Source organism: Aquarana catesbeiana, linkage group LG01 (genome assembly GCF_042186555.1).
Source record: "Aquarana catesbeiana isolate 2022-GZ linkage group LG01, ASM4218655v1, whole genome shotgun sequence".
NCBI lineage: Eukaryota > Metazoa > Chordata > Amphibia > Anura > Ranidae > Aquarana > Aquarana catesbeiana.
In genome coordinates this window covers 238941237-238968806 of record NC_133324.1, presented here as the reverse complement: position 1 = coordinate 238968806, position 27570 = coordinate 238941237, and the positions used below count along the sequence as shown (strand labels likewise).

The window sequence follows — 27570 nt, the reverse complement described above, 5'->3', positions numbered from 1 at the left end:
GTGTTGCCCCTATACAGACTCACATATGAAAGCAGACAATGTCCAGGGAAGTTTGATAAGGTATGGTCCACATGGATAGATGCCGTGGCTAATCTTTGGGATTCCCTCCTGAGCAATGATGGATAACTCGTTCTCCGCTGTCCTTATTATAGGCTTATCTGTAGATAAAAGTGGTATGTAAGGGTTTACAACCACTTTAAAGCAGAACTAAACTCCCTCATTCACCTCATTCCGGTGCTGCAGCAGTTAAATCCCTCACAGCCGCTGTCATCTTCTCCCTGTCATTATGGCATAGCTGCATGCACAGCTCAGTGTGCATTCAATAGAAGACTGTGAGCAGGCAAGTAAGTGTTTGTTACTGCAGAAGAGACACAGCTACCTGCTTTAGGTAATTCCACTTTAATCAAATAAACCGGAACAAAAACATACCTTTTTCTCTATAGTTCTATAGGCTACTTTCTCGAAATAGAGTAGAGACAGGGCTATGTTTTTTTACTTTGAAAACTGTAAGGAAAATTAGCATTCTATATTTGAGTTCTATCACTTTCTTACATTACAAGACTGGGAAGATCTAGCATTGAAAATGTTAATCTGCATCAGACTTGTAGTTTTGCAACAGTTGGAGGTCTGCTAATTGCATATCCCTGCTTTAGATGTTCCCTATAGGATAGCAAATGTTCACTTTTTAAACTCAGGCCCACTTTAACCACTTGCCAACAACCTACCGCATATCAGCTATACCGGCAAAATGACATACCTGTAAGTAATTTTGTGCAATAGCCACTGGATGACGCGCGCAGCCAGAGGTGGGATCATGCGCTGATTGGACACAAGGGATGCCAATCAGCGGGCCCGGCGGACCCGATGTCCGCTGGTCACCCGCAATTGTTCCTGGGAGGGGCAGAACGGCGATCTGCCTATGTAAACAAGGCAGATCGCCGTTCTGACAGGGGAGAAGATGGAGATCTTGTGTTCCTGCTAAGCAGGAACACTGATCTCTGTCTTCCCCCAGTCAGAGCAACCCCCACACAGTTAGCAAGAACCCCCTAGGGACACACTTAACCCTTTGCTCTCCCCTGATGTTAACCCCTTCCCTGCCAGTGTTATTAGTACAGTAACAGTGTATATTTTTTAGCACTGATCACTGTATTAGTGTCACTGGTCCCCAGAGAAGTGTCAAAAGTGTCAGTTGTGGGGGCCAATTTGTCCGGCGCAATGACGCAGTCCTGCTAAAAATCGATGATCGCCGCCATTACTAGTAAAATAAATAAATAAATAAAAATTCCACAAAAATATCCCATCGCTTGTAGACGCTATAACTTGCGCAAACCAATATATGCTTATTGGGTTTTTTTTTAACAAAAACACGTATCTGAATACATATTGGCCTAAATTAATGAATAAATCAGATTGTTTTATTGGGTATGTTATATAGCAGAAAGTAAAACATAGTTTTTTTTTCTTCAAAATTGTCGCTCTTTTTTTTGTTTATAGCGCAAAAATTAAAAACGGCAGAGGTGATTAAATACCACCAAAAGAAAGATCTATTTGTGGGAAAAAAAAGACATCAATTATATTTGGATACAGCGTTGCACGACCGCGCAATTGTCAATTAAAGTAACAAGGTGTCGTATAGCGAAAAATGGCCTGGTCATTAAGGGGGTAAAACCTTCCAGGGCTGAAGTGGCTAATGTATATACTGTTCAGTGTCCGGTTTATTGTGGTTTTATTTGTGATGTTGATAGATCTACTTAAAGCGGAATTCCACTCAAGGGTCGAACTTCCGCTTATCCGTCTCCTCCCTCCATACGGTGCCACATTTGGCACCTTTCAGGGGAGAGGGGGGAACGGGTACCTATTTTGACTCCCACTCTCGGGAGACAGGGCCACAGTCCGATCTCCTGGAAGTTCGGCCCCCTCCTCCTTCCTCTGCCACCGGACCAATAAGGTGCAGCGCATGCGCAGTAGGGAACCGGCCGTGAAGCCAAAATGCTTCACTGCCTGGTTCCCTTACCAGGAATGGCGGGGGCTGCAACTGACCGCCGTTTCGAAGATTGGCTGGGGTGCCGACATCGCGGGCTTCCAGGACAGGCAAGTGTCCATATATTAAAAGTCAGCAGCTGCAGTATTTGTAGCTGCTGACTTTACATTTTTCTTGGGGGGGCTGGACCTCCTCTTTAAGTATATACTTACTGTCCCTATGTGTTTACCTGGGGCATCATCTAATCCGTAGACAGTGAGAGGTCTCAGAATGGTGACTCCAGGAGTGTCCATGGGTACCAGAATCATCGACTGCTGCTGATGACGAGGGGCAGCTGGATCTGTCTTCCCCATAAAAACACAGATCTTACAGCGTAAATCCAATGCTCCTTTAAAAAAAAAATACTATCAGCAACATTTATAGTACAATACTTGCCTTACGGACATAATTATGCCTTCTCTCAGAAAAAACCATTTACCAGCACGTTCATGGCTTTTGAGCATTTTACAGTTTGTGACTAAAGAAGTATACACCTTATGTATTATTTCCATCACTTCTTAAAGAAAATATGTTCGGACAGAAAAATGTAAGATGCCACTGCTGACCATATTCTGAAAATCCTAGTTATTGCTATGTATGAAACAAATATGTAATAAGTTCAATGAACTCAAGATATCCATAACTGATCCGGGTCACTGACCCATTAACATTGAAGTCCAGGCAATCAGTTAAACACACATTTGAAATACTCATATATAAATAGTAATATCTACCAAAGGATTTGTTACTTTGTCCAGCCACTTTTGTGATCTTTACACCTCTGCCAGGCAGCACAGCTAAGACGGAGACACCATTTTTAAAGCTTCTCGGCTCACAGCCCACTGATTTGACAACATAGGAGAAGCAACATACTTATATAACTTACCAGCTTTGTTCATTCTACTCTCTCCTCTTATCAGCATGTTCCCTACCAGGATATGTGAATACAGGAGAATAGTTCCTATTGGTGCCCATCTCTCCCAGTCTGAGTGCTGCTGTGCAAGTGATGACAGGAGGCCGATGTCAAGACAGAATCAGATTGATATAGATATATCTATATCGATATAGATAGATAGATCTATAGATAGATGTATATAGCGCTCCCAAACCTCCCCAAAAATGTTGCTTGCAGGACTTTTCCGAATGTCCCGCAAGTGCACCGCCCGGGTGTGAAAGCATCCATTGTAATGAATGGGAGGCAGTTTTCAGGCGCTTTACAGGTGCTATTTCTAACGCTAAAACGCCTGAAAACTGCCTCAGTGTGGAAGGGGTCTAAAGCTTCAGCTCTGAATTATGATAGAACACCCTTGCAAATATTTCACATGCATGAAAAGCAAAACAGGTACATTTACATCACACATAGGCATTTTAATTTCCTTAAAATATATACCTGATGTCCACCATTTATGGCCATTAATAATATAGGAGTTCCCATCTTCTGTTATTGAAGCCTCAATGTTAGTGGCATCAGAAGAGGCAACCTATAGCAGAATATATAAAAAGGTCAGTGACTCTATCCCTGGAACCAGTATGGATAGTCTTACAAGATAAAGAAAAATCAAAAGTATGCACAATGATAAGTACAAGCATGTTTTGATAAATTAAAATGCCCTGTTATAACTAGAGCTACACGATTACTGTATATACTCGAGTCAACCACTTTTCTGCAGCAGAGAATGACATTTTCTGGACCGACTTTGGGGCCCGTATCTCGGGGCCACTTGGTGCTAGGAACCCCAAATTTTGTGTGCAAACCCACTGGGGTTTCTAGCACCAAGTGGCCACAAAGTCGGTTCGGAAAATATCATTTTCTGCTGCAGAAAAGTGCTTGACTTTTTCTGAACCGAAGTTGGGGCCACGTATCTCGGGGCCACTTGGTGCTAGGAACCCCAGCTTGGGATATAGTGCTAGTTCCACTGGGTTTGCACACCAAATTTGGGGTTCCTAGCACCAAGTGGCCCCAAGATACAGGGCCCCAAAGTCGGTCAACTGTGTCCATCTGCAGCAATGTCATTTCGGGACCCTTTGGGTCCAGAGACCCCAAATTTTGGCTGCAGCTAGGGGGCATCTAGGAACCCTTAACTACCAAGTTGGAAGTTCGGGGGACCTATGGCTGCAAATGGGCACAGTGAGACATGCAAATGGGCACAGTGAGGCTGCAAATGGGCATTCTTGACCCTTTTTTTCCACTTACAGCAGCTGCGCATTTCTCACCCTAGGCTTATACTCGAGTCAATAAGTTTTCCCAGGTTTTTGTGGTAAAATTAGGTGCGTCGGCTTATACTCGAGTATATACGGTAATCGTTAAGAATCGTTATCACAATTTTATAAAAAGGGGATTGGTTTGGGACTTTGAATGAGGCATATGGTCAAAACCGAGCATACGCCTCCATCCCTGTTAATTGATAAAAAAGGAGGGAGGGTTTTGACCATATGCCTCATTCAAAGTCCCAAACCAATCCCCTTTTTATATACTTGATCAGGGATGGAGATGTGTGACTAGAGTGGAAAAAGTTGCCTATACATATTTATTATTGATAGTCAATCATACATTGTTATTTTTGACAGCTGACCCTATTGGATGTTGGTCCGCGCTTATCTAAATATATAAAAAAAACCATATGGAAGGCATAAATATTTCCACTCTTGTATAATATGCAAACATGAGTTTGTCATTTTTTCTTTGAAATATGTGATCTAATTGTTCTGTTTGGCTGTCTTGTTCCTGGTCCGGGAGCTGCAATGCACGCCGGGGGCCTCCCCTTTCTTCCCTGCCCTACATTGTGAGACTGGGTGGGCGATCTCGTTGTGTATCAGCGTCACGCCCCGCGCCGAGCGCATGACGTCACCTCTTGGTGATGTGGCGCCGGCGGCATCTATTCTATCCTTGGTGTGTGTTGGGCATCTCCCCAGGTGCTGGCCGCTTGCTGCATCAGCTGTCCTAGTGAGAGTGCCTTATCTTAACACGCCCAGCGTGACGCTGGGGGCGGCGTGTATAGCGGCCGGGGCGGGTATGCATTGCAGTCCTGTGGGAGTAATGGTTTTTCATTTTCATGCTGTACATGCTTCGGGACGCACGTGTCAGCCCCAGCACCCACACTAGGATATCCAAGTAGCCACTCCTTTACTTTCCTCAGTTTTCGTATTTGGTTGCCTTAGTTTTAACAGGATTGGTCTGTCACTATCTCGAGATATTTGCACTACATCACTCTTTACTTTTTTTTGGCTTGAGGTTCTCTGGTAAACACAGAGATCCCGGTTCTCTGAGGGGAGAAGTTACAGATAGTCTGTTCATACAAAGTATGAACAGCGATTTGTCATCTCCCCTACTCAGTCCCCTCCCCCCTTCAGTTAGAACACACATTAGGGAACACAATTAACCCCTTGATCGCCCCCTAGTGTTAACCCCTTCACTGCCAGTGACATTTTTACAGTAATCAATGCATTTATATAGCATTGATCGCTGTATTAATGCCAATGGTCCCAAAAATGTGTCAACATTTTTCGATGTGTCCACCATAATGTCGCAGTCACGATAAAAATCGCAGATCACCGCCATTACTAGTAAAAAAAAAATAATAATAAAAATGCTATAAATCTATCCCCTATTTGTAGATGCTATAACTTTTGAGCAAACCAATCAATATACGCTTATTGCGATTTTTTTTACCAAAAATATGTAGAAGAATACATATCGGCCTAAACTGAGAAAAAATTTGCTTTTTTTAAAAGAAAATGGGGATATTTATTATAGAAAAAAGTACAAAATATTGTGTTTTTTTTCAAAATTGTTGCTCTTTTTTTGTTTATAGCGCAAAAAATAAAAACTGCAGAGATGATCAAATAGCACCAAAAGAAAGCTCTATATGTGGGAAAAAAAGGACGTCAATTTTGTTTGGGTACAACGTCGCATGACCGCACAATTGTCAGTTAAAGCGACGCAAAAAGTGCTCTGGTCAGGAAGGGGGTAAAATCTTCCGGGGCTGAAGCGGTTAAACACTAAACCTTTTTCTGACATTTGTTGGTTTCAAGTTAAAATAATTTTTTTTTTTTTTTGCTAGAAAATTACTTAGAACCCCCAAAACATTATATATATATTTTTAGTAGAGACCCTAGAAAATAAAATGGTGGTTGTTGCAATATTTTATGTCACACTGTATTTGCGCAGCAGTCGTTCAAATGCAATTCTTTGGGGAAAAAAAATTACACTTTAATGAATTTAAAAAAAAACTAACCAGTAAAGTTAGCCCAGTTTTGTTTGTACAATGTGAAATATTTTAGGCCGTGAGAATTGTGATCTTTTTTATTCTAAGCAAAAAAATTGTGATTCTCATTTTGGCCAGAATCGTGCAGCTCTACTCGCATCCAAGTACCAAGAATATGAACAAATTACTGCACAACTAAAAGGTGGAAAACTTTCTTAGTTTATTAAATAGCACAGAATACAGACTTCTGCCTGTGCTCTTTAAAAAAGCATGTGTGACCATGAAATGAATATGAGCTGTATCCTGTACCTGTTTAACAAACTAAGAAAAAAAGTCTTCCACAGTCCAGTTGTGTGGTGAAACCTTCATTTTCTCAGTACACGTAAAGCATGTCTTTAGAAGCAAATATTTTAGAGTAAAACATTGTTTTACCTTTGGTTCAGTCATAGCAAAACAGGACCTGATCTCTCCTTCCAATAGTGGCTTCAACCATCTTTCCTTCTGTTCCTCTGTCCCATAGCGTACCAGCACTTCCATATTTCCTGTGTCTGGGGCTGAACAATTGAAGATCTAAAAAAAATGTATAAAATGACCACTGAAAACCCAATAAAACACAATTGTAATGTTTCAAAATGTATTTAAAATACATAAAAAAAAAAAAGATGTCAACTACAGTATATCTAGGAATCCCTTATAATGTGGTATTTTATACAGTTTCTTAACCTAGGCTATGTGTACACCAAGGGGTACTTCATGGTGTAGAGGTATTTTTTTCTAGTTAACAGTATATTAGTTACAAATAATAACTGTACAGAACACATTAGAATAGGTATACAATTATCATCTAGAAACACGAGACGATAAATCAAGCTGCCATCTTGTATCCCTGGCTCATGATTTTCTTCATATTTATGTTAATAAAAAAAAAAAAAAAAAAAAACTTTGTTTTTAGAGGGGGGCTGTTAATAAATATGCTTTAAGTAATATAAACCAGGAGGGTATAGCTGCAAACATACAGAGGGGTACCTAATATAACACTAAAAACCAATGATGTTATAAAATATTGGTATGTGCACTTACAAAGGAATGTTTTGATTATATATGGTACTTCTGTACAATACAACATACCTCAGGGGCATACAGAGATGTTCCCATTAATTCACAGAGATGAGCATATTCCACATTTGTCAACTTGGCACCATATTTACCCTCTGGGTCGCTCTCTACAGGCAGGAAAAGATTCCACAGTCCCTGTGATTTTGCTTTTTCCTATCAGACAAATGTTGACACCATTTAGGCTGTTAAAAAAGAAACATACAGCTTTGTCCCTCAGATTACAATTTGTTTTTTAAATTGTAGAATAAACCACTTTAAACTAAAAAAAGCAAAATTTCCAATCCAACACTGATTTTTGCCATGTGGCGCCTCTCCAAATTACAAATTGCAGATATATTGGTAGTTTTATTTAACAAAGAACATATCAATCTTAGCTTCTTAAAGCCCCATTGACACTTGCAAATTTGGCCTTTAATAATTACCTGCAAGAGACCCAATGGGGGCGGGAGCCGTCCCTGCCGGGTTAACACAGTAATTATTGCTAGCGACTATAGCCGCTGGGAATAATCACATGTAAAAATTCAACATGCTGGTTGTATCCAAGTCGATTGATGGTCAATAAAAACAAGGTCGAGCGAGTTTGGGGTGGAGGAACTTGACTGGCCTGCACAGAGTCCTGACCTCAACCTATAGAACACCCTTGGTATAGGTGCAATGAAAAATCTGGACTGCCGCACTCCGGATTGGAATAATAAAAGTAAAATCTTCTTTATTGAAAAAAATGACATGGTATAAAATGCGTACATTGCTCTGTTGAAGTGATACAGCATAACCGCTGACGCGTTTCACGCTCCCATAGAGCGCTTACTCATAGCTATATAGAACACCCTTGGGATGAATTAGAGCAGAGACTGCGAGCCAGGCCTTATCGTCCACATCAGTGCCTGACCTCACAAATGCGCTTCTAGAAGAATGGTCAAACATTCCCATAGACACACTCCTAAACCTTAAGCAGCCTTCCCAGAAGAGTTGTTATAGCTGAAAAAAGTGGGCCAACTCAATATTGAACCCTACAGACTAATGCCGCGTACAAACGGTCGGACTTTTCGGCAACAAAGGTCCGACGGTCTTTCCAACGGACTTTCGATGGAGTTATGACGGACTTTCTAACGACCGGACCTGCCTACACATGATCACACCAAAGTCCAACGGATTCGTACGTGATGACGTACGACCGGACTAAAATAAGGAAGTTGATAGCCAGTAGCCAATAGCTACCCTAGTGTCAGTTCGTCGGACTAGCATACAGACGAGTGGATTTTTCGACCGGAGTCAAGTCCGTCGGAAAGATTTGAAGCATGTTCCAAATCTAAAGTCCGTCAGATTTTCAACTGAAAAAGTCCGCTGCAGGTCCGATGAAGCCCACACACGGTCGAATTGTCCGCCAGACTCGGTCCGTCGGACAAGTCCGGTCGAAAATCCGCTAGTGTGTACGCGGCATTAGACTAGGATGCCATTAAAGTTCATGTTCATGTAAAGGCCGGCATTCCAATACTTTTGGTAATATGGGGTAGGTAAGCTGCAATATATTACATTTTTGGTTTTAGGTTTAATGCCGGTTTAACTGCTATGAAATATCACTGTACTAGACACATGACTTCTAGCAAAACGCAGAGGCATCCTTGGGAACATAGAGTGTGGGTCAAAAGATTCTTCCTTTATATGTCTATGCTAATGCAACCACTGTTTGTCAACAGTCATTTGACAGAAATGTGACATCTTAGGAAATGGGGAAGGAGAGAGCACATATACAGATGGTTACAGTGGTTTACCTTTACATATAGGGCTACATCTATCATGCATGTCATAATACCTCCAGATTTCACGTTAATCCATTTTTAATCACCTTCAGTTCTTCAGTTAAAGGATGAGGTGTCCATCTTTTTTCCGTGAACTGGTAATTTCTCAATTCTTGCTCAGCGGAATAAATATGAACTTCAATAAACTCTTTTAATTTACTGTAAAGATCTTTGGCCTTGTCGGAAAGGCCATCAGGGGAAATGACCAGGTGTCCTATCTGCGCAGATTGATGAGAGGCTCTGGAAGATGTAAAAAATGTTCTCTTCTCTGAATATCTATGGCTAGATACCATACTCCAAGTTGTGTAAGATCTTTTTGTTGGATTTCCAGATGTAGATCCAGACTGAGATTTGAAAATTCGAAACCCTTCTTTTGTAGCAAAATCCCATGCAATGTTGGCGAAGAATTCTGCTAACTTTCCACTAGCAGCTGCATTTGCAGAACTAGCCTGTCCTACAAGATATTGAAATAGAGTTCAAAAGACTGTTCACTTTTGCAAGCATTACAAATATTCTAAAGCAGTATTTCTAATTGTGAAACACCTAAATAATGCATTACTTTTCATGGGCTATCTGAACCAATAAATTAATATTTCTCATGATTTTTTTTTCTTTTTTGCTTAGGTACAAAAAAAAAACCAAAAAAACATATTTAGTACTTCTGTGGAATACATGCATCTTTCTCCATGTTTTATCTCTTTAAGAACATGGAAAGTACAAAAGATAACTTGATGTGCCAGAAATATAGCATACTACTACCTTCCTCTTTGACACAACAACACAGTGTTTTTTTTTCTGCTCTGAATTCCAGAGCATGTGTTGTCAGCTCTGCTTACTTATGATGTATTACAAAGGACACAGACTTGTGGAACACTGTAAAACTAGAATGCCAAGCAGTAGTCATAGTCTTCACATACCCCCCACATACAGTATATGTCCTATCCTGATGGTCGAGCTGCAAGCTTCCTCCACCCTTACCTGCCCCAACTGCAGTAACAGCAATCACCAATCTGATTGTCAGGAGGAATATCTGCATAATATCTACTTTTTTGATACCTTCCAGCCTGCTAATTAGACATTGAAGGTGCAGCAACATACTGATAAGCTCATCAAATTTTTTTTTTCATCCTATAAGGAAGTTCCTACATTAAAGTGCTAGTACAGTACAATGCATTGGAGCCTGACTGGCTGACACTGCTGACCCTCTCTCTGGGAGACTTGGTGTTGAGGAGACTGTAGGAAACCAATATAAAAAGTGTTAAAGGGTACTTATACTAGCAGTATGCTTTGAGTAAACAAAACATCCCTCTTTTGTTTTTTTTAATTCAATCTTATTTTATTCAATAGAGAAACCAAGAGAGACAGATATTATCTTAAACATTACAATAGGCATTGTGTGTGTCAGAACAAAAACATGTCTAGGTTACAAATAAAACGATTGAAAGCATGTGTATAAGGCCCACCAGGAGACCTTTTGTGATAGTAATCCCTGTAAAAAAAAAAAAAATACAAGTTAAAGTAACCTTCATCTTCATTTCAGTTGAGGGGATCATAGATGCCCCGTACGTAGTTCATCAGAAGAGATTATATAAAAATCCTAATGAAAAATATGATGTAGGGGTCACACATCGAATCAGTAACAATAGATAAGTCAAAGCCATGGTACGTTGGCTTGATAGATTCCTAAGGGTGTATTTAAATATAGAGAAAAGAAAAAGGAGCAGGGGCAGACAAAAGGGGGCAGAAAGATAGGGGACAAGGATCACTCTGTCATGGTCCCAGGGCGATGTCATCCAGGCCGTGTTCAGCCCAGGAGATAAACTCAGAGGAGTATCGGAACACGCTCCATGAATTCCAGGTGAGAGAAAACTGTTCGTCTTTACCATATTCCTCTGCCAACAGACGTTCAAGGTCCCTTATGCGGTCCACTTCAGAAGCCCAATCCCCCATGGAAGGCATGGTTGCCGATCTCCAATGACGGGGAATCACTACTCTGGCCAGAAAGTGGTGTAATACATATTTTGATGGATTTGAACGTACCAGGGAGTATAGATAAGAGAGCCACCTGAGGTGAAGGGTGAATAGAGGTCGGCATCAGTTTGCAGTATAGTTTGAAGATCTGTTGCCAATACCCCTGCACAGGAGGGCATTCCCACCAGATGTGGAGCATGGTTCCCCGGGAGCTAAGACACCGCCAGCAGGCATCTGGTACTGCCGAGTTGAAATGGTTTATAGTCGATGGGCATCTGTACCATCTCGTTACCAGTTTAAATCCCTTTTCCTGGGTCTTAGTGGCTAGGGATAGTTTGTGTGTCAAGATAAAACATTTTTTGCCATTCAATAAGGGAGATAGAGTGAAGTAGTTCTGCCTCCCAGGCCACCGTAAACGGTGGGAGGTCAGGGGAGGAGATATTAAGCAAGAGGGAGTACAGTTGAGATACCACATGTGTTGGAGGTTCCGCCTGCATGAGCAGTTCCTAAAATCCTGTCGGTTCAGCAAATATGTCTGGAATGGATGGGAAAGTCCGGATGTAGGAAGTAGTCTGTTGTCTCTGAAGCCACTGCATGGGGTGTCGGGAAGTCCTTAAAGTGGGGTCTGCTCGAAAGACTTGAGCAAGTCTCCTATGATCTTCTTTTCGCCATGGTTCGAATCTTGTTACATACATAGCTGGTGGAAAGGCCAGGGTCCCAAAGAAGGGAATCATAGACCCCATGTGGTTCAATAAGCCCCTTCTGGTCAGCATGCGATCCCAGATCTGGAACGTTTGATGGGTAAGGTCGTTGAGGGGGCCCGAACCCCCCCCCGGACCATGGGCAAGGTCCATGGGAGAGTGAATAGTTCTACTGGGTTCATGTGACTTTCCAAAATGAAAAAACAGACAGCGCAAAACCAAATTAATATAAAACCAAGCAGCTGGACACTGGAGGCCAATATAAAAACATTAAAAGTAACTCACAAAATATAGCAGTGCAGCTCTTACTAAAACATGTAGACCATAAAATATAAACACATATGAGGCAAAGTCCCAAATGATGTCTTAATCCGAGGAGATGGAAGACTGCCCACTTGCAGAAAATAAATTCATCAGATGGTAAAAAGGGTGCAGTGATAGGATAGACTTAGCATTCGTGTATTAACACCACTGTGTTCCACCACCAGGAATCTAGGCCGCTCACCTTATCGAGTGGACCTTCTGCGCTAACAGAGAGGTCACTCGTGCATTCCCTTCCACAGGGTTAATATAAAGATGAAGGTCCACTTGCAGTATCCAAGAGTCAATCTCATCGGCAGGTAAATATCATGTTAAAACAAAATAACAGGACATAGTGCTCTCCATACGATAAACATAAAATTTATTGAATAAAAGAATATTACTCACAAGGATAGCACTGATTCCCAGTGCAGGAGTATAAAACATATAAAAATAGAATCAGATGGGTGGCTGTACTGACGTCACGGAGCACCTTGCACGCGTATCGTCCATATGGACTTCCTCAGCGCAAGGACTTCCTCAGCGAATCACTGCTAATGAGAATGAAGCAGAAAAAGTAGTATTTCTGTGGCACTTGGTTATTGCAGGATAAAATGGATTATGCAAAACACGTCATTGTGTTCTCAATATGTATCCAAGATACGTGTTTTTCTTACACTGAGTCCCCCTGTGCGTTCCACGGGGGGACTCGGTGTAGGAACACCATAGGAATGGTTTGAAATAAACACAGGAACCGAGGGAGAACATCCATTTTCAGGGCATTCACTCTACCTAGCCATGAGAGCCATTTGGATGCATAAGTAGATAAATCTGCTTTGGTCCTAAGGAGTAGGGGGGCAAAGTTCTGGGAAAAGAGTTGGGATGCATCCGCCGGTATTTGAATTCCGAGATACCTGATGGAAGTGGAACCAGTTTTGAAGGAGAAAGTAGTCGAGAGTCTTTGTAGGTCCGACTTAGGCATGGATATGTTAAGGATTTCCGATTTATTGTAATATACTTTGAAGTTGCTAACTGCTCCAAATTTCTGGAACTCCTGCAATACTGAGGGCAAGGATGTGTGTGGGTGTGTCACGAACAGGAGCAGATCATCTGTGAAGAGGGTGAGTTTAGTATGGGTGGGCCTGACTGTTATGCCTTGGATAGAGGAATTGTTACGTAGAGCAATAGCCAAATGTTCCATAGTTAGAACATAGAGGAGAATGAGCATCCCTGTCGTATCCTGTTAGAGATAGAAAAGGCTGGAGATAATGAACCATTCAGTCTAATCCTAGCAGATGGAGAGAAGTAAAGGGACATTATTCTCGCTATCATATTAGTTCCCAAGCCTATTTGTTGCAGGGATAGTCGAAGGAACTGCCAGTCTACTCAGTCGACTGCCTTCTCCGCATCAACTGTTAAGAGGCATAATGGGATATTATGGGACCGGTCATAATTAGTTAGAAGAAGGGTCTTTAGGGTATTGTCCCTAGCCTCTCGGCCACTCACAAAGCCGACCTGATCGAAGAGTATTATCCCAGGTAACAATGGTTGTAATCTATTGGCTAGGATTTTAGCAAAGACTTTCAAATCGACACCAATCAAAGATATCGGCCTATAGTTTGCGCAAAGAGTAGGGTCTTTGTCCAGCTTTGGGATGAGGGATATGTGGGCCTCGAGTGTTTGTGGAGGAAACATGGAGCCCTCTGTCAAAGAGTTGAACATCTTAGTTAGAAAGGGTGTGAGAAGGGTGGCGAAAAGTTTATAAAACTTGGGAGTGAAGCCGTTGCGGCCTGGGCTCTTTCCACTTGGCGTACCCGCTATGGCTTTGGCAACTTCATCCTCTGTGATAGGGGTTTCCAAATCATCAATGGTGTCACCATCTAATGTAGGAAGCGCAGTTTGAGACATAGGATAATTGGTCTTCCATCGCGGTAGAAGGGGAACCTGTCAGTCGAGTCGCAGGGTTATTGTACAGGGATTGATAGAAGTCCCTGAATTCCTCAGCCATCCTAGAGGGTGAGGAGACCAATTCTCCCTGCGCCCCCCGAATATGGGGCACAAAATGAGCCAATGACCTACCACATTTATCTCAAAACTTATATTGATGGAAAGCAGAGGTCTCATATAGTTCTCTGAGTTGTGATCGCGCCTTAGAAACGTCCGCCAGCATTGTCACTGTTGGGGATCGTTTGTGTTCAGTTTGTAAGTGTTTGAATTGCAGCCTTTATGGTGGCTGAACGTTCCCATTTGGATAAAGGTTCCACGTAGAACTGCTTTTAGTGCCTCCCATTGAAAGGGCAACTATGTCATATCCAAAGCGTGGTCAACAAAACAGTTCGATATTGTATCCGTAACCCTCGTCACACACTCCAAATTTGTAAGCAATGAATCATTCAAGCGCCATGTCTACTCCCTAATCGGTATAGAAGAGTGGTCAGACCAGACCATAGGGTCTATGTTGCATTCAGGAGACCAATCTAGACAACTGTAGTCACTCATTAGGTAGTCTATGCGACTATAAGTGTGATGTACATGAGAGAAGTGGGTATAATTACGGGATGTGGGGTGCAACACCCTCCAAATGTCTACAAGACGCAGATCGTAGAATGCATGTTTCAGTGCCCTCAGTTTGGAGAATGAGATACAGGACCGCAAGGTGGAGGAATCCAAAAGTGGTTCTAGAGGGGTGGTAAAATCCCCTCCCAAGACGAGCTTACCCTCCATGAATCCTGACAGAACCCTCAAGTACTGCAACGCGGACGACACTTGACTAACATTCAGAAGGTAAATATTAGCTACCATAAATTTTGTGCCCCATAACATGAATTTCACAAAAACATACCTTCCCTGAGAGTCAGAGAGATGATCAAGCACTTCTATAGGGAGCGTCTTATGAAAGGCAATAGATACTCCCTTGGCTTTTTGGGTTGGGTTAGTACTATGGAACCATCTGTTGAAATATCTGTTGGAACAGAAAGGATTGGAGGCAGAGTGAAAATGTGTCTTTTGTAGAAGCACATTAACTAGGCATTTGTGCATTTGATAAAGGGTTTGTTCTCTTTTGGTGGCAGTATTAAGGCCATTTACATTGTAGGAACAAAATTGTATCCTGGGTTGAGAAATCACCGTATGGGCCATGATAGAGTGACAAAAATAAATAAATAAATAACAGAAAGGGGGACTGGAATAAAGGGAGAGGGGTCAAAAAACAGATGGGGAGGGAGAAAGGAGGAGGAGAGAGGTGGGAAAGAGGTTGGTCAGAGAGAGCACCTGGGGAAGGTGGCTCAAAAAATACTAGTGTCCATGAAAACATAACACTTCGTGAAATATCAAGTGGTAGGCACGAACTGTGCCAATCCTATTTAGGGAGAGAGAACGAGGCTAGAATTAGAGGTCGGCTGATATATCGGCCGATATTTCGCCTTTTTAAAGAAATCGGCATCAGCCTATTATTATGGGAAAAAGGCCAATTGTGAGGGATCTGAGGCCGGGGGCGTGCTGGGTGGAAATCCCCCCTGGCCGCCTACCATCTAGTATAAACGGCTGCTATCTCGGCCTCTGTCTGCTGACTTTTTTTTTTTTGTCCGTGGAGGAAGTCGGCAGCGGCGGTTGCCGATTGGCTGTTACCGGCCGCGCTGCATTCTGGGGATTGTAGTCTGGAGGCAGAGGCGGGGCGCGCAGCACGTCAGATGAGTGGAGCTGTCTTTGGCCAGGCGAGGGGACGGAACGGAGCTGGGAGCGATCCGCTGGTGGGCACTTCTGGGGTGGCAGTTTTACATTATTAGGCTGTACTGGTGGGCACTGATGAGGTGGGACTGATGGGCTACACTGATGTGATGCACTGGTTGGCACTTGTGGGCACCGATGTGATGCACTGGTGGGCAGTGGGCCCTGATGTGATGCACTGGTTGGCACTGGTGGGCACTGATGTGATGCACTGGTTGGCACTTGTGGGCACTGATGTGATGCACTGGTTGGCACTGATGTGATGCACTGGTGGGCACTGTGATGCACTGGTTGGCACTGATGTGATGGGACTGATGGGCACTGATGAGATGCACTGGTTGGTACTAGGCTGCACTGGTGGGCACTGATGGGATGCACTGGTTGGCACTAATGGGCTGCACTGGTTGGCACTGATGGGCTGCACTGGTTGGCACTGATGGGCTGCACTGGTTGGCACTGATGGGCTGCACTGATGGGATGCACTGGTTGGCACTGATGGGCTGCACTGGTTGGCACTGGTGGGCAATGATGGGATGCACTGAATGCCACTGATAAGGTGGCACTGATGGGCACTCATGAGATACACTGGTTGGCACTGGGCTGCACGGGTGGGCACTGATGGACACCAATGAGGTGGCACTGATTGACACTGATAGGCTGCACTGGTGGGCACTAATGAGGTGGCATTGGTGGGCTGCACTGGTGGGCACTAATGGACACTGATAGGCTGCACTGGAGGGCACTAATGAGGTGGCACTGATGGGCTGCACTGATGGGCACTAATGAGGTGGCACTGATGGACACTGATAGGCTGCACCCCACCTCTCTACCCTAAACAATAACCTCCTCCCCACCTCTCCACCCTAGACTTTCTGAGATGAAGGAAAAAGAAAAAAAAAAAAAAAAAAATCGGCCTAAAATACCGGCCGCAAAAATCGGCAACATATATCAGCCATCGGCCGCCCCGATTTCTAAATATCGGCATCGGCCACAGAAAAACCCATGTCGGTCAACCTCTAGTTAGAGTTGTGATCCCGACAACTTAGCAGGCATATATAACATAAATGTAACATACCCAATGACCATGGCATCTAATGCTCAACTTCTTAGTCACTAAAGAGCGGAGTGTATAACTAATACCATTGGTACCCTTTGGCATCATAAGCAATATAGAAGTATACGAAAAATAACATCAGTGAAGAACAGGGTATGAACAGGCTGTGGACAAAATAAAGGCTCAAGTATTCCCATGTGGTCATGCGGAGATTGGACACACCAATTACTACATTTATAGCAGCATTATCTATGATCATCGTCATAGCTTAGCTCAGATAACAGTGTAAACGCACATTAGTTGCCATTGATAAGGTCTACTAGTCCCGAGCTACAGGGACATTTAGGTCTGGTACTGAGGAAAGACTTGGAAGCCCCAGGACAAGCCAGGGGACTGTATTCAGGAAACACCAAGTCAATCCGCAGGTCCAATGCCTAGAAAAAACACAGTGAGAATAGCAGTCCCTTGAGAGGCAACCAGTGGCTCCACCCGGGCCCAGACCACGTCCCCCCCAAAAGAATCAGAGGTATTAAAGACCAAATTGATAGGAGAAGGCTCCCAGTGTATCTAAACACACGTAGCAGTCATGATGTTATCAGTGTAATCAGGACGGTGTGGGAATATGATGAGGGCCAGGGCGATCCGGCGCCAAACGGGTCCACTGCAAATGAATAAGCAGAATACCAGCTGAGGGCAATGAAAGGGTCCCCGAGCCAAGCAAGACAGCTAAACCGTTAATAACATTCAAATGGCACAATGATCAGTAGTCAATGGGAGGGGAACATAAGTAAAAAAGGGAAGAAACAAAACAGAGAAAACATAGTTAAGGCAAACCTGGCCTGAGTCCAGCACAAGAACTGTAACCTCCTTGTGGAGAAAAAGACATGGAAAAAAGAACCAGTTTAGGTCTCTTTTGAAAGAGTTTCGATCAGTCTTCTGGTCGCCGTATTCTAGGACCGGAGGATTCCGATCTAGACTGTGGGTGTCTACGACGTTGTAGGGGAGGGCCCAGTAGCCCCTGATGGTCAAATGGAGGGTCTAACCAGTTCGGGACAGTGATAGGGTCCTGGTCAAGGAAGAAGGAAGGAAGCTGGTCCGGATCTGACAGGACAAATTTGTGGTTATCATTCCAGGTCACTTTGATGCCGAAGGGGTGGCCCCAAGTGTACGTTGCACCTACTTGGCGAATCAATTCCAGCAGTGGGCGGACCACTTGCCGCATGTACAGCGTGTTGCGGGAAAGATCCGGGTATAGGTATATGGAGGATCCGTGAAAGTCCAGTGGGCCCAGGCACCAGGCTTTGCGTAAGATCTCTTCCTTCAGGGTATAGTAGTGCACCCGGCAAAGGAAGTCACGAGGGCAGTCTCTGTGGTCGCCCCCTATGCCCCCAACTCTATGCACTCTGTCCAATTCGATAGGGGATGTAACTTCTCTGCCCAGGACCTGATTGAGGATAGCAATGATAGTGGGTTTGAGATCAGTACCTGAGGTTGCCGCCGGGACACCTTGCAGCCGGATGTTGTTCCTGCGGCTCCGGATTTCACTGTCCTCTATTCGGAGCTGGTGTTGCCGTAAACGGGAGAGATGAGCCGTAGATGCAGTTTCAAGCACCATTATACGGGCTGTATGGTTTTCTTGGGTGGTAGCCATAGCAGATACTGCGACCTCTGATGCCGAAACCTGTTGTTTGAGGGCATTCAGTTCAACGTGGAGAGAAGTTTCCATTTTGGAAGCCCAGGAATCAAAGCCAGCCTGGAAGGCAGAGAGTAGGGCAGTGGATGTAGAGCCCAGAGCACCACCGGAGGCTGGGCAAAGCATCTCTGCTGGGACAGCGTCTACACTTGTGGTAGGGGACAGTTCGAATCTGGTTAGGGGATCTGGAGGGTCCATCGGAGGAGCTGGGTGTGCACCTGAGTTGTTCCCGCTGGTAGAGGAAGCCGCTACAGTCAGGGGAGGAAGCTTTGGTTTGCCTGGAGTTCGGCTTGTCGAAGGTTTGTCTTTCCCTGTACGGGAGTCCTGTGAGGTTGTACGTAGTAGGTATCGTTGGATAGTGCCTTGTAGTTCAGCAAAGTCAGCAGGGTTAGAGCTGGAAGCTGCCATCAGCAGGTTGGGTGTGATTATTTGGGAACACAGCCTGCAGTTGTCGGGAGAGTACAGAGCTCAGGGGTACATGTCGTCAGCCATCCATCGTCAGCCACGCGCCCCCATAGGTGAAATAGTAGAGCAGCTAATGCGACCTGGGCTGTAAGTGGAAATGAACTCTTGAACTCACTGAGCCCAGGTGAAGCAAGATGGCCGCCATACCTCATGCTAGTAAGTGTCCGGGTGGAGCAAGATGGCTGCCGCTCCTAGGCCTGGAGCCGTTCTCTGTCTTTCCAGGCACTTTAAGGACAGAGGAGTGTCTGTGCACACACTTCAGACAACAGTGTGGCAGCCTGGGCAGCACCAGCAGTCGCGGAAGGGGTGCACTGTGGCTAGGGGTGAGTGTCAGCCCTAAGCCCGGGTGGAGCAAGATGGCCGATGTACCTTGTGCTGGAGCCGCGGCCACGGCCCATCTGTCAGGTGGCTATGGGGGCGATGCTGTGGTCTGGCGATGCGCTGACAGACCAGGAGGCTCTGGGGATCGCGTGGAGAACGAGGAAGGTGAGGAAGATGAGGTAGGAGCTATACATTCAGCTGGATGGCAGGAGCTTTCCCCCCACACGTCTGTCCAGGCTAACGTCCGGTCCTGCCCCCCCCCCCTCTTGTTTTTTGTACAAGATCACATCTCGCTCTTGTCTGGTTCACATACTTATGTACGTCAGCATTACTGTAACTTCATCGTATTTACCAAGTGTGTGACATAACATAAATGTCTTAAAGAAGAACACATTTAAAATGTGCTGGCATACAATGTGCAAGGAGGTGTATTCCACCTCTTGGATCTCTTTCTTTAGGAAATCTGTATTTTTTGCTAGAAAATTACTCAGAAACCCCAAACAATATGTATATTTTTTTTAGCAAAGACCCTAGAGGATAAAATGCTGATTGTTGCAATTTTTTAATGTCACACAGTATTTTCGAAGCGGTTTTTCAAATGCAATTTTTTTTTTGGGGGGGGGGGGGGGATTACACTTTAATGAATTTTAATGCAAAAAAACACAATATTTAACCCAAATTTTTGGTAAAGTATAGAAGATGATGTTACACTGAGTAAATAGAAACTTAACATGTCACGCTTTAAAATTGTGCACGTTTGTGGAATGGCGACAAATTATGATATTTAAATATCTCCATTGAAAAATTTTTACAAGTTACCAGTTTTGAGTTACAGAGGAGGTCTAGCGCTAGAATTATTGCTCTCGCTATAATGTTTGCGGCACTGCCTTACATGTGTGGTGTGAACACCGTTTATATATGCGTGCATAAACCTACGTATGCGTTTGCTTCTGCATGTGAGCACACAGGGATAGCGGGTGCTTTAAAAATATTTTCAATATTATTTATACATTTTTTTACTTTGTCGCTTTATTTTTTTTTATCACTTTTCTTCCGATCACAAGAAATGTAAACATTATTTATGATCGAAATAAGGGATGACAAGTCCTCTTTATGGAGACATCTGGGGTCTATAAAACCCCAAATCTCTCCTCTACCCTTGAAAGCAGCAGATCAAAATAAAAAACATTGATCTGATGCTTACATCTGCCCTAGACTGAAAATAACGGCATGATAAGGCTCTGGTCCTCCTAGATTATAGCGGTGAGGAGAGACGACCTGATTTCTCCTCACCTTTGTGGCCAGCCTCGCGAACCGGAGGATCGTTTTCCAGGCTCGCCAGTGAGAACAGTAAGCCTCAGAAACACAGTGAGCGGTGGGACGATCCAGCAGCTAATCAGTCACTTGGATCACTTTAATCAGAAAGAGAATCGCCGCCTGAAAAAAAATACCGGGGTTATGTCTGACAGCTTCAGCCATATCCCCAGTAAACCACTTCAAGCCGTCACATACATATATGTATTACGGTCGTGCAGTGTTTAAAACTTACCGGTTCACTAAATGCTGATAGTATAGCTTTCGCTGTACTCCTGCACCCCAAGAGGAGAGGTATTACTCTCCTACACAGCAACTGCTCTGCATGCGCTTAATTTCCACTGCTCATTCACAGAAACCTTTGGCTTTTGTGAGCAGAATCAAAGAATACAAAGTGTTCTGTGATTAGGCAAGATGAGAAGAGGGGCAGACAGCTCAGCTGCAAACAACGCTACAGCTGCTATGTGTGACATATGTAGCTGGGGTGTCGGAGAGCTGAAAGTATAGCGTTAGCAAAACCGTAAATTGTAGAAAAAAAAAGCCACAGGTGGTTGCATACCAGTGTTAATTTCACGAAAATGTTTTTGTCAAGGATTTTGTCAGTGGCATTTTTACAGTGACGAAAACTAAACTAGTAGTACAGCACATTTTCATCCACTGACAAAAACTATGACATAAATCCAATCCGTTTTCGTTCCTTTACGAAAGCAACAAGGAGGGACGTTTACCCTCATGAATTACCGTATTTATCAGCGTATAACACAGTGCGTGCGTGTTATACAGCGATATTTGGTTTTACCAACAGGGGGGCGGGGATTGGGCGGTCCGCCCCGGGTGCCACACATTGGAGGGGTGTCAGGCCGGCTGCCCCGCCTCTCCTGGCCCTGGGACAGCACTGCCAGCATAGTCTAACGTTAAGAAAAAAATCACTGCCAGCCACTTCTCCTACACCACTCCTCCTGTGTCACTCCCATTGTAAAACGAAGCTTCTAAATACCGAAATTGCTCCGTTCTTGTCGGCCGCTCTCCTCCGAGTGTTGCTTTAGATTGGAGGAGGAGAGTGGTCACATGACCATCCATGAAACGTCAGAGGAGAGCAGTCTTGTGACCAGGTCAGTGAGAGAACGGAACTATTGAGGTATTTAGGAGACTTTGATTTATAACGAGAGTGACACAGGAGGAACTGTGTATGAGAAAGGGCTGGCAGTGATTTATTCCTAACTTTAGAGTATGCTGGCAGTGCTGTCCCAGGAGACTGGGGGTCTCCTGGGAGTGCAGGGGGGCTGTGTACTATGCAGAGGGTGGGGGGCTGTGTATTGTGGGTGTCTGTGTACTGTGCAGAGGGTGAGGGCTGCGTACTGTGCAGAGGGTGGGAGCTGTGTATTGTGGGGGCTGTGTACTGTGCAGAGGGTGGGGGGGTTGTGTATTGTGGGTGTCTGTGTACTGTGCAGAGGGTGAGGGCTGCATACTGTGCAGAGGGTGGGAGCTGTGTATTGTGGGGCTGTGTACTGTGCAGAGGGTGGGGGGCTGCGTATTGTGGGGCGCTGTGTACTGTGCACATTCAATTTTAGTTGACTAAAATGACTCTATTCGACTAAAATGTACTGGAGATTTTAGTCGACTAAAATACGATGACTAAAGTGGGACTAAAACTAAAATGGCATTTTAGTCAAAGACTATGACTAAAACGCTTGCAGAAGACTAAAATTGGACTAAAGCTAAAATGCCATTTTAGTCCTAAGACTAAAGCCTCGTACACATGATCAGATTTTCTGATGGGAAATGTGTGATGACAGGCTGTTGGCGGAAGATCTGACCATGTGTATGCTCCATCGGACAATTGTTGTCGGATTTTCCGCTGACAAATGTTGGATAGCTGGTTTTAAAATTTTCCGCGGACAAATGTCTGTTGTCGGATTTTCTGAGCATGTGTACACAAGTCCGTCGGACAAAAGTCCAAAGTACAAGCACACATGCTTGGAAGCAAGGACGAGCCAGAAGCGGTCGGTCTTTTAAACTAGCGTTTGTAATGGAGAATTAACATTCGTGACATGGCAAATTATGAAATCTCCAAATGCAGCGCACAATTCTCTTCTTCTTTATTTAATGGGATAATAATGAAGCTGCTTTGCTGGTGATACTGATGGAGGTATTGCAAATGAATTTTCAAATGCTTTTTTTTTCTAGTGATATCAAGAATAATATTATTTTTTTCATTTTATTTTTTTTGGGCAAGTTACCACAACACCATTATCCCGTAGTTTTTAAGCTCAAAGATACAATTATGTTGGTGTCCCTTGTTAATTTTACATTGTTTTTTAATGTAACTGCCTACTCCCAAACTGTCATTTGAAGTAAAACAAGTATTATTCTACACAATATTTTTATTTTGCATTAAAAAAAGAAATGAAATACAATTTAGACATGCTATCTGCCAATAGAACTTAACCAAAAAGTGCATTCTATGCATCTAAAAATATAGAAAATATACCAAATCAAATCATTATTAATCAACCAAAAAAATAATGTCAAAGCAATAACTCTAAGGCCAATAATAAATAACACGTTTCCGTTTAACTCCGATTCCGCAACATGTCTGGTTGACGAACGGCCGTTCAGAAACAAACTGAAAAGTGCAAAATAAAAAGTGCGAAATGAAAAGCACGAATCAACACTCGCCAAACTTCTACTAACACGAAATTAGCAGAAGGAGCCCAAAGGGTGGAGCTAAAGAGCTAAAAAACAACGTAGTACGTCATTACGTTCGTAATTGTTGGCGGACATTTCCTTGCCGTTTGTATGCAAGACAAGTTTGGGCCAACGCCCTTCGGACAAAAGTCCACGGTTTTGTTGGCCAACAATCCAATCATGTGTACGAGGCTTTAGACTAAAACTAAATCGAAATTTGCTGCCAAAATTAACACTGTTGCATACACCTACTGTATATATACTTAGTAACTTGTGTGCCAGTAAATTTCAAAAACATATTTTTTTTTTCCTGGAGGTCTTTAAATAATTAAATAATTTACAAAATAAAACAAAGCACTGTAAAGCAGAAAGAGTTTGTTTGCTTTACCTGTCAAGGAGCGCTTGTATACACCTTGCAAAATTGCTGCTATTCTGAAAAATGAAAATGCCATATAGAAATTCCAGTTCTCCACCTTCGGAATGGCCATATTTTCACAGTACTGCTCAAAGTATTCCTCTGCAGTGGGAATGCCCAATTCTGACAAGTTATAGTTTTGTAGTCCTAAAAAAATGTAAACAACATTTTCATATACCTCCACATTAATTTAACATTTAAAATTTATGTAACCTTTACCTTGCAAAACAACCAATTCAGTTTAATACAAGGATACTATATATATATTTTATATATATATTTATATATATATATATATATATATATATATATATATATACACATACACACATATACATAATATATATATATATATATATATATATATATATATATATATATATATATATATACACACACACATATACACACACACACACATTGTAATAATTGTTTTCTTTTTCTTTACAAGTCCTCTGTTTTTAGCTACATACAGCAGTACAAGGATCTTCCCAGTAAAGAGCTGGGCAGGGTGCATGTCAGCAGGGCCGAAACTGGGGGGGAGGGGGGAAATGTGCCCCCGGGCGCCAACTTCAGAGGGGCGCTGCCCACCCTGGGAGCCAAATCGAGAGATGACTGTCGGCACTTGGCAGCTGCCAGCCAGCTTGCACTAGCAGGGACATGGCTATAGGGACCGCGGCAGTTTGTATCAGGCTGCAGTCTGACTGTCTGTCACAGTCAGACTCACTGACCGCAGAGCTGAGCCCTGCTGCCTGCAGGCTGAACCTGAAGAGAGCCGCCACAGGGCAGAGGGACCTGGGATCCGGACCTGCTGGCTGCTGGCTGAGCGAGCGAGTGAGAATCAGCCCAGTACCTGTGAGTCTTTCAATGAAATCAGGTACTGGTCTGCAGAACTATTTTCCAGCTCTTCTCCCCGCCAGCAACTCTGATCCTGACACATGTCTGTGCTTCCCGCTTACTATTAGTTGTTTCAGGTGTACTGCAAGGAAGGGGGCGCTTATGACATTGCTGGACACCTGCAGCATCCCCCCCCCGCTGGCTGCTGCTTGTCACTTCAATGTAACAGAGCCAGGGGCAGCTTTCCCTAGGCTCCCCCTCGGCTCTGTTTTGTCTTATGACAGACCACTACAAGGGGGAGCCTGGGAGGAAGAATATACATACACCATACACTATACACCATGCATTCCTCATCATCACACTCTGTACACCGTGCATTCCTCATCACCACACTCTGTGCACTGCGCACTCCTGATAACCGCGCTCTGTTCACCATGCATTTCTGATAACCGCGCTCTGTACACTGCACACTCCTGATAACCACGCTCTGTACGCTGCGCATTCCTGATATCTGCAGTCTGTACACTGCGCATTCCTGATCACTGCACTCTGTACACTGCGCATTCCTGATCACTGCACTCTGTACACTGCGCATTCCTCATCTCTGTGCTCCGTACACCGTGTATTCCTGATCACCGCACTCTGTACACTGTGCATTCCAGATCAGCGCGCTCTGTACACCGCACACTCCTGATAACCACACTCTGTACACTGCAAACTCCTGATAACTGTGCTCTGTACACTGCGCATTTCTGATAACCTCACTCTGTACACCGCACATTCCTGATCACTGCACTCTGTACACTGCGCATTCCTGATCATTGCACTCTGTACACTGCACATTCCTGATCACCGCACTCAATACACTGCGCATTCCTGATCACCGCACTCAATACACTGCGCATTCCTGATCACCGCACTCAATACACTGCGCATTCCTGATCACCGCACTCTGTACACTGCACATTCCAAATCTCTGTACTCTGTAAGCCATGCACTGCTTACACAGATCCTCCCTAGGAAGGACCTTACCCTGATCCCCCGGGGTGTTAGGCTCCAGACGGGGACTGAGGTACTTCACTTGGGTCCATCTGGCCAAAACCGGACGGACCCTCTTCTCTGGAAGGTCTGCCGAAACAGACCCACCCAAGTACTCGGTGGGACTCCCCCGAAGGGAGACCCCATGAGAGAGGGCGAACCAAGCCAGAAGGCCTATGTCCACCCCCATCCCAAGACGTTCAGGGTAGGCTCGAGGACCCACACCCTACTAATCACACAGTGACAAAACGTGTTACACATCAAACAAAAAAATACAAAAAAGTGACAAACAAAGGATAAATAAATAAAAAGTGGGGGAGAAATGAAAAGTGACCATGTGCAATACAACGGCCGGCCCTCCGGCCAGGAATAAAAAATTCCTCTGGTCCTGCTTAAAAGGCTCAGCCCTAGAGGCAGGTGTGAAAAATGTGTGTATGGTGAAGTGACCATGGTGCCATAAATCAAAGTGACTCACAGTGATTGTACGGCACCCCTAAACTGCCACTTCAGGGGCACATTCACCACAGGCTTTTTGTCCCAACCCTGACCAACAACCCAGTCAGCGCAACCCCCACCCCACCCCAGCTTCGGGCACGGCCTCGCTTCGCTCGCCACGCTTCGGGCACGGCCTCGCTTCGCTCGGCTCTTTTAGATTCCCCCTCTAGGTCCACTTGGATGGTGGGGAAGGAACCTGGACCCAGGGCGTAGGCGCCGTGTACAGCTGATTGTAGATTTTGTTGTTCGGCTATCTCCGGCGGCTGCTAGTAGTTGGTACTGCACAGGCATTGCGCCTGCGCAGTACAGGGGGGGAACCTATCCGCCGAGGGAACTTTCTCGGCAAGACACCGGCAGCAGGGTGTGCTTAGTTGAGAAAACTCCTCCTCCCCTCCTGAAGACTCCTGGGATGTATGACATCCTTTGCCATCAAAGGCTTAGAACAAGTAAATATGATATTCTTTCCTATCTATTTACTAATGCTAGCAGCATTAAGATTACGAATAGTCAATGTTGTTTGAGTGAGTGAAGTTCTGCTTTAAGATGCTCATCTCCATTATGTTTACAAAGCTTTCTTCTGCTTGGCTGAAGACTTCTTGAACTATACAGCAAATGAAAGCATCCAAAAATGAGTATAACACCTATGTGTGGTCCAGCTGGGTGCAGATTACCTACTTTTCTTGAAAACCACATAAACATGCCAGTGTTTGAACAACATTTAAACTCTGCATAAGAAACAATTCCATACCTTTCTGAATAGGAAGATTGGGTGGAAGATAATGAACCATACAGTTATAAGCTATGTCTGACAAAGGATTTCCAAGTGTGGACAATTCCCAATCCAAAACTCCAAGTACTTCCACTTTTTCTGGGTGAAATATTAAATTATCCAACCTAAAGAAATAAACACAAATAATGAAATACATTTCCAGATTAAAAAAAACAGATCTTGGGGTCACTTTAAAAATTAGCTAGCAAAAAATAAACTCTTTGAAAAAAAGTTAGACCCCTTTCACACTGGGGCAGTTTGCAGGCGTTATTGCGCTAAAAATAGCGCCTGCAAACCGCCCCTTAACAGCCTTCGCTGTTTGTTCAGTGTAATATTTGTTTCATATTATAGCTTTATGTGCTTCATAATACCGACTGCATGGCCAAGGACAAAAGATTATAACAAATGTATTATAATATATATAATACATAAATATATAGATTATATATATATATATATATATATATATATACACACACACTGTATATATATTAGAGCTGCATGATTTTGGCTAAAATGAGAATCAAGATTTTTTTGCTTAGAATAAAGATTACGATTCTCGCGGCGTAACATCATCTTTCACATTATACAAAAAAATTGGGCTAACTTTACCGTTTAGCTTTTTGTTTAAATTAATTAAAGT

General features: G+C 43.8%; 1 protein-coding gene across 1 annotated transcript in view; it reads right to left on the bottom strand.

The window, feature by feature from the left end:
• ACAD10 (acyl-CoA dehydrogenase family member 10) overlaps positions 1 to 27570 on the bottom strand; it is an 83188-nt gene that overhangs the window by 16604 nt on the left and 39014 nt on the right. Inside the window, exons 11-17 of the mRNA XM_073626274.1 lie at positions 26907 to 27052; positions 23762 to 23935; positions 9188 to 9594; positions 7354 to 7494; positions 6658 to 6795; positions 3411 to 3501; positions 2211 to 2369 (exon numbers count right to left, since the gene is read on the bottom strand). Of these exons, the coding sequence (XP_073482375.1) occupies positions 2211 to 2369; positions 3411 to 3501; positions 6658 to 6795; positions 7354 to 7494; positions 9188 to 9594; positions 23762 to 23935; positions 26907 to 27052 (1256 nt within the window). The remainder of the gene's footprint in view (positions 1 to 2210; positions 2370 to 3410; positions 3502 to 6657; positions 6796 to 7353; positions 7495 to 9187; positions 9595 to 23761; positions 23936 to 26906; positions 27053 to 27570) is intronic.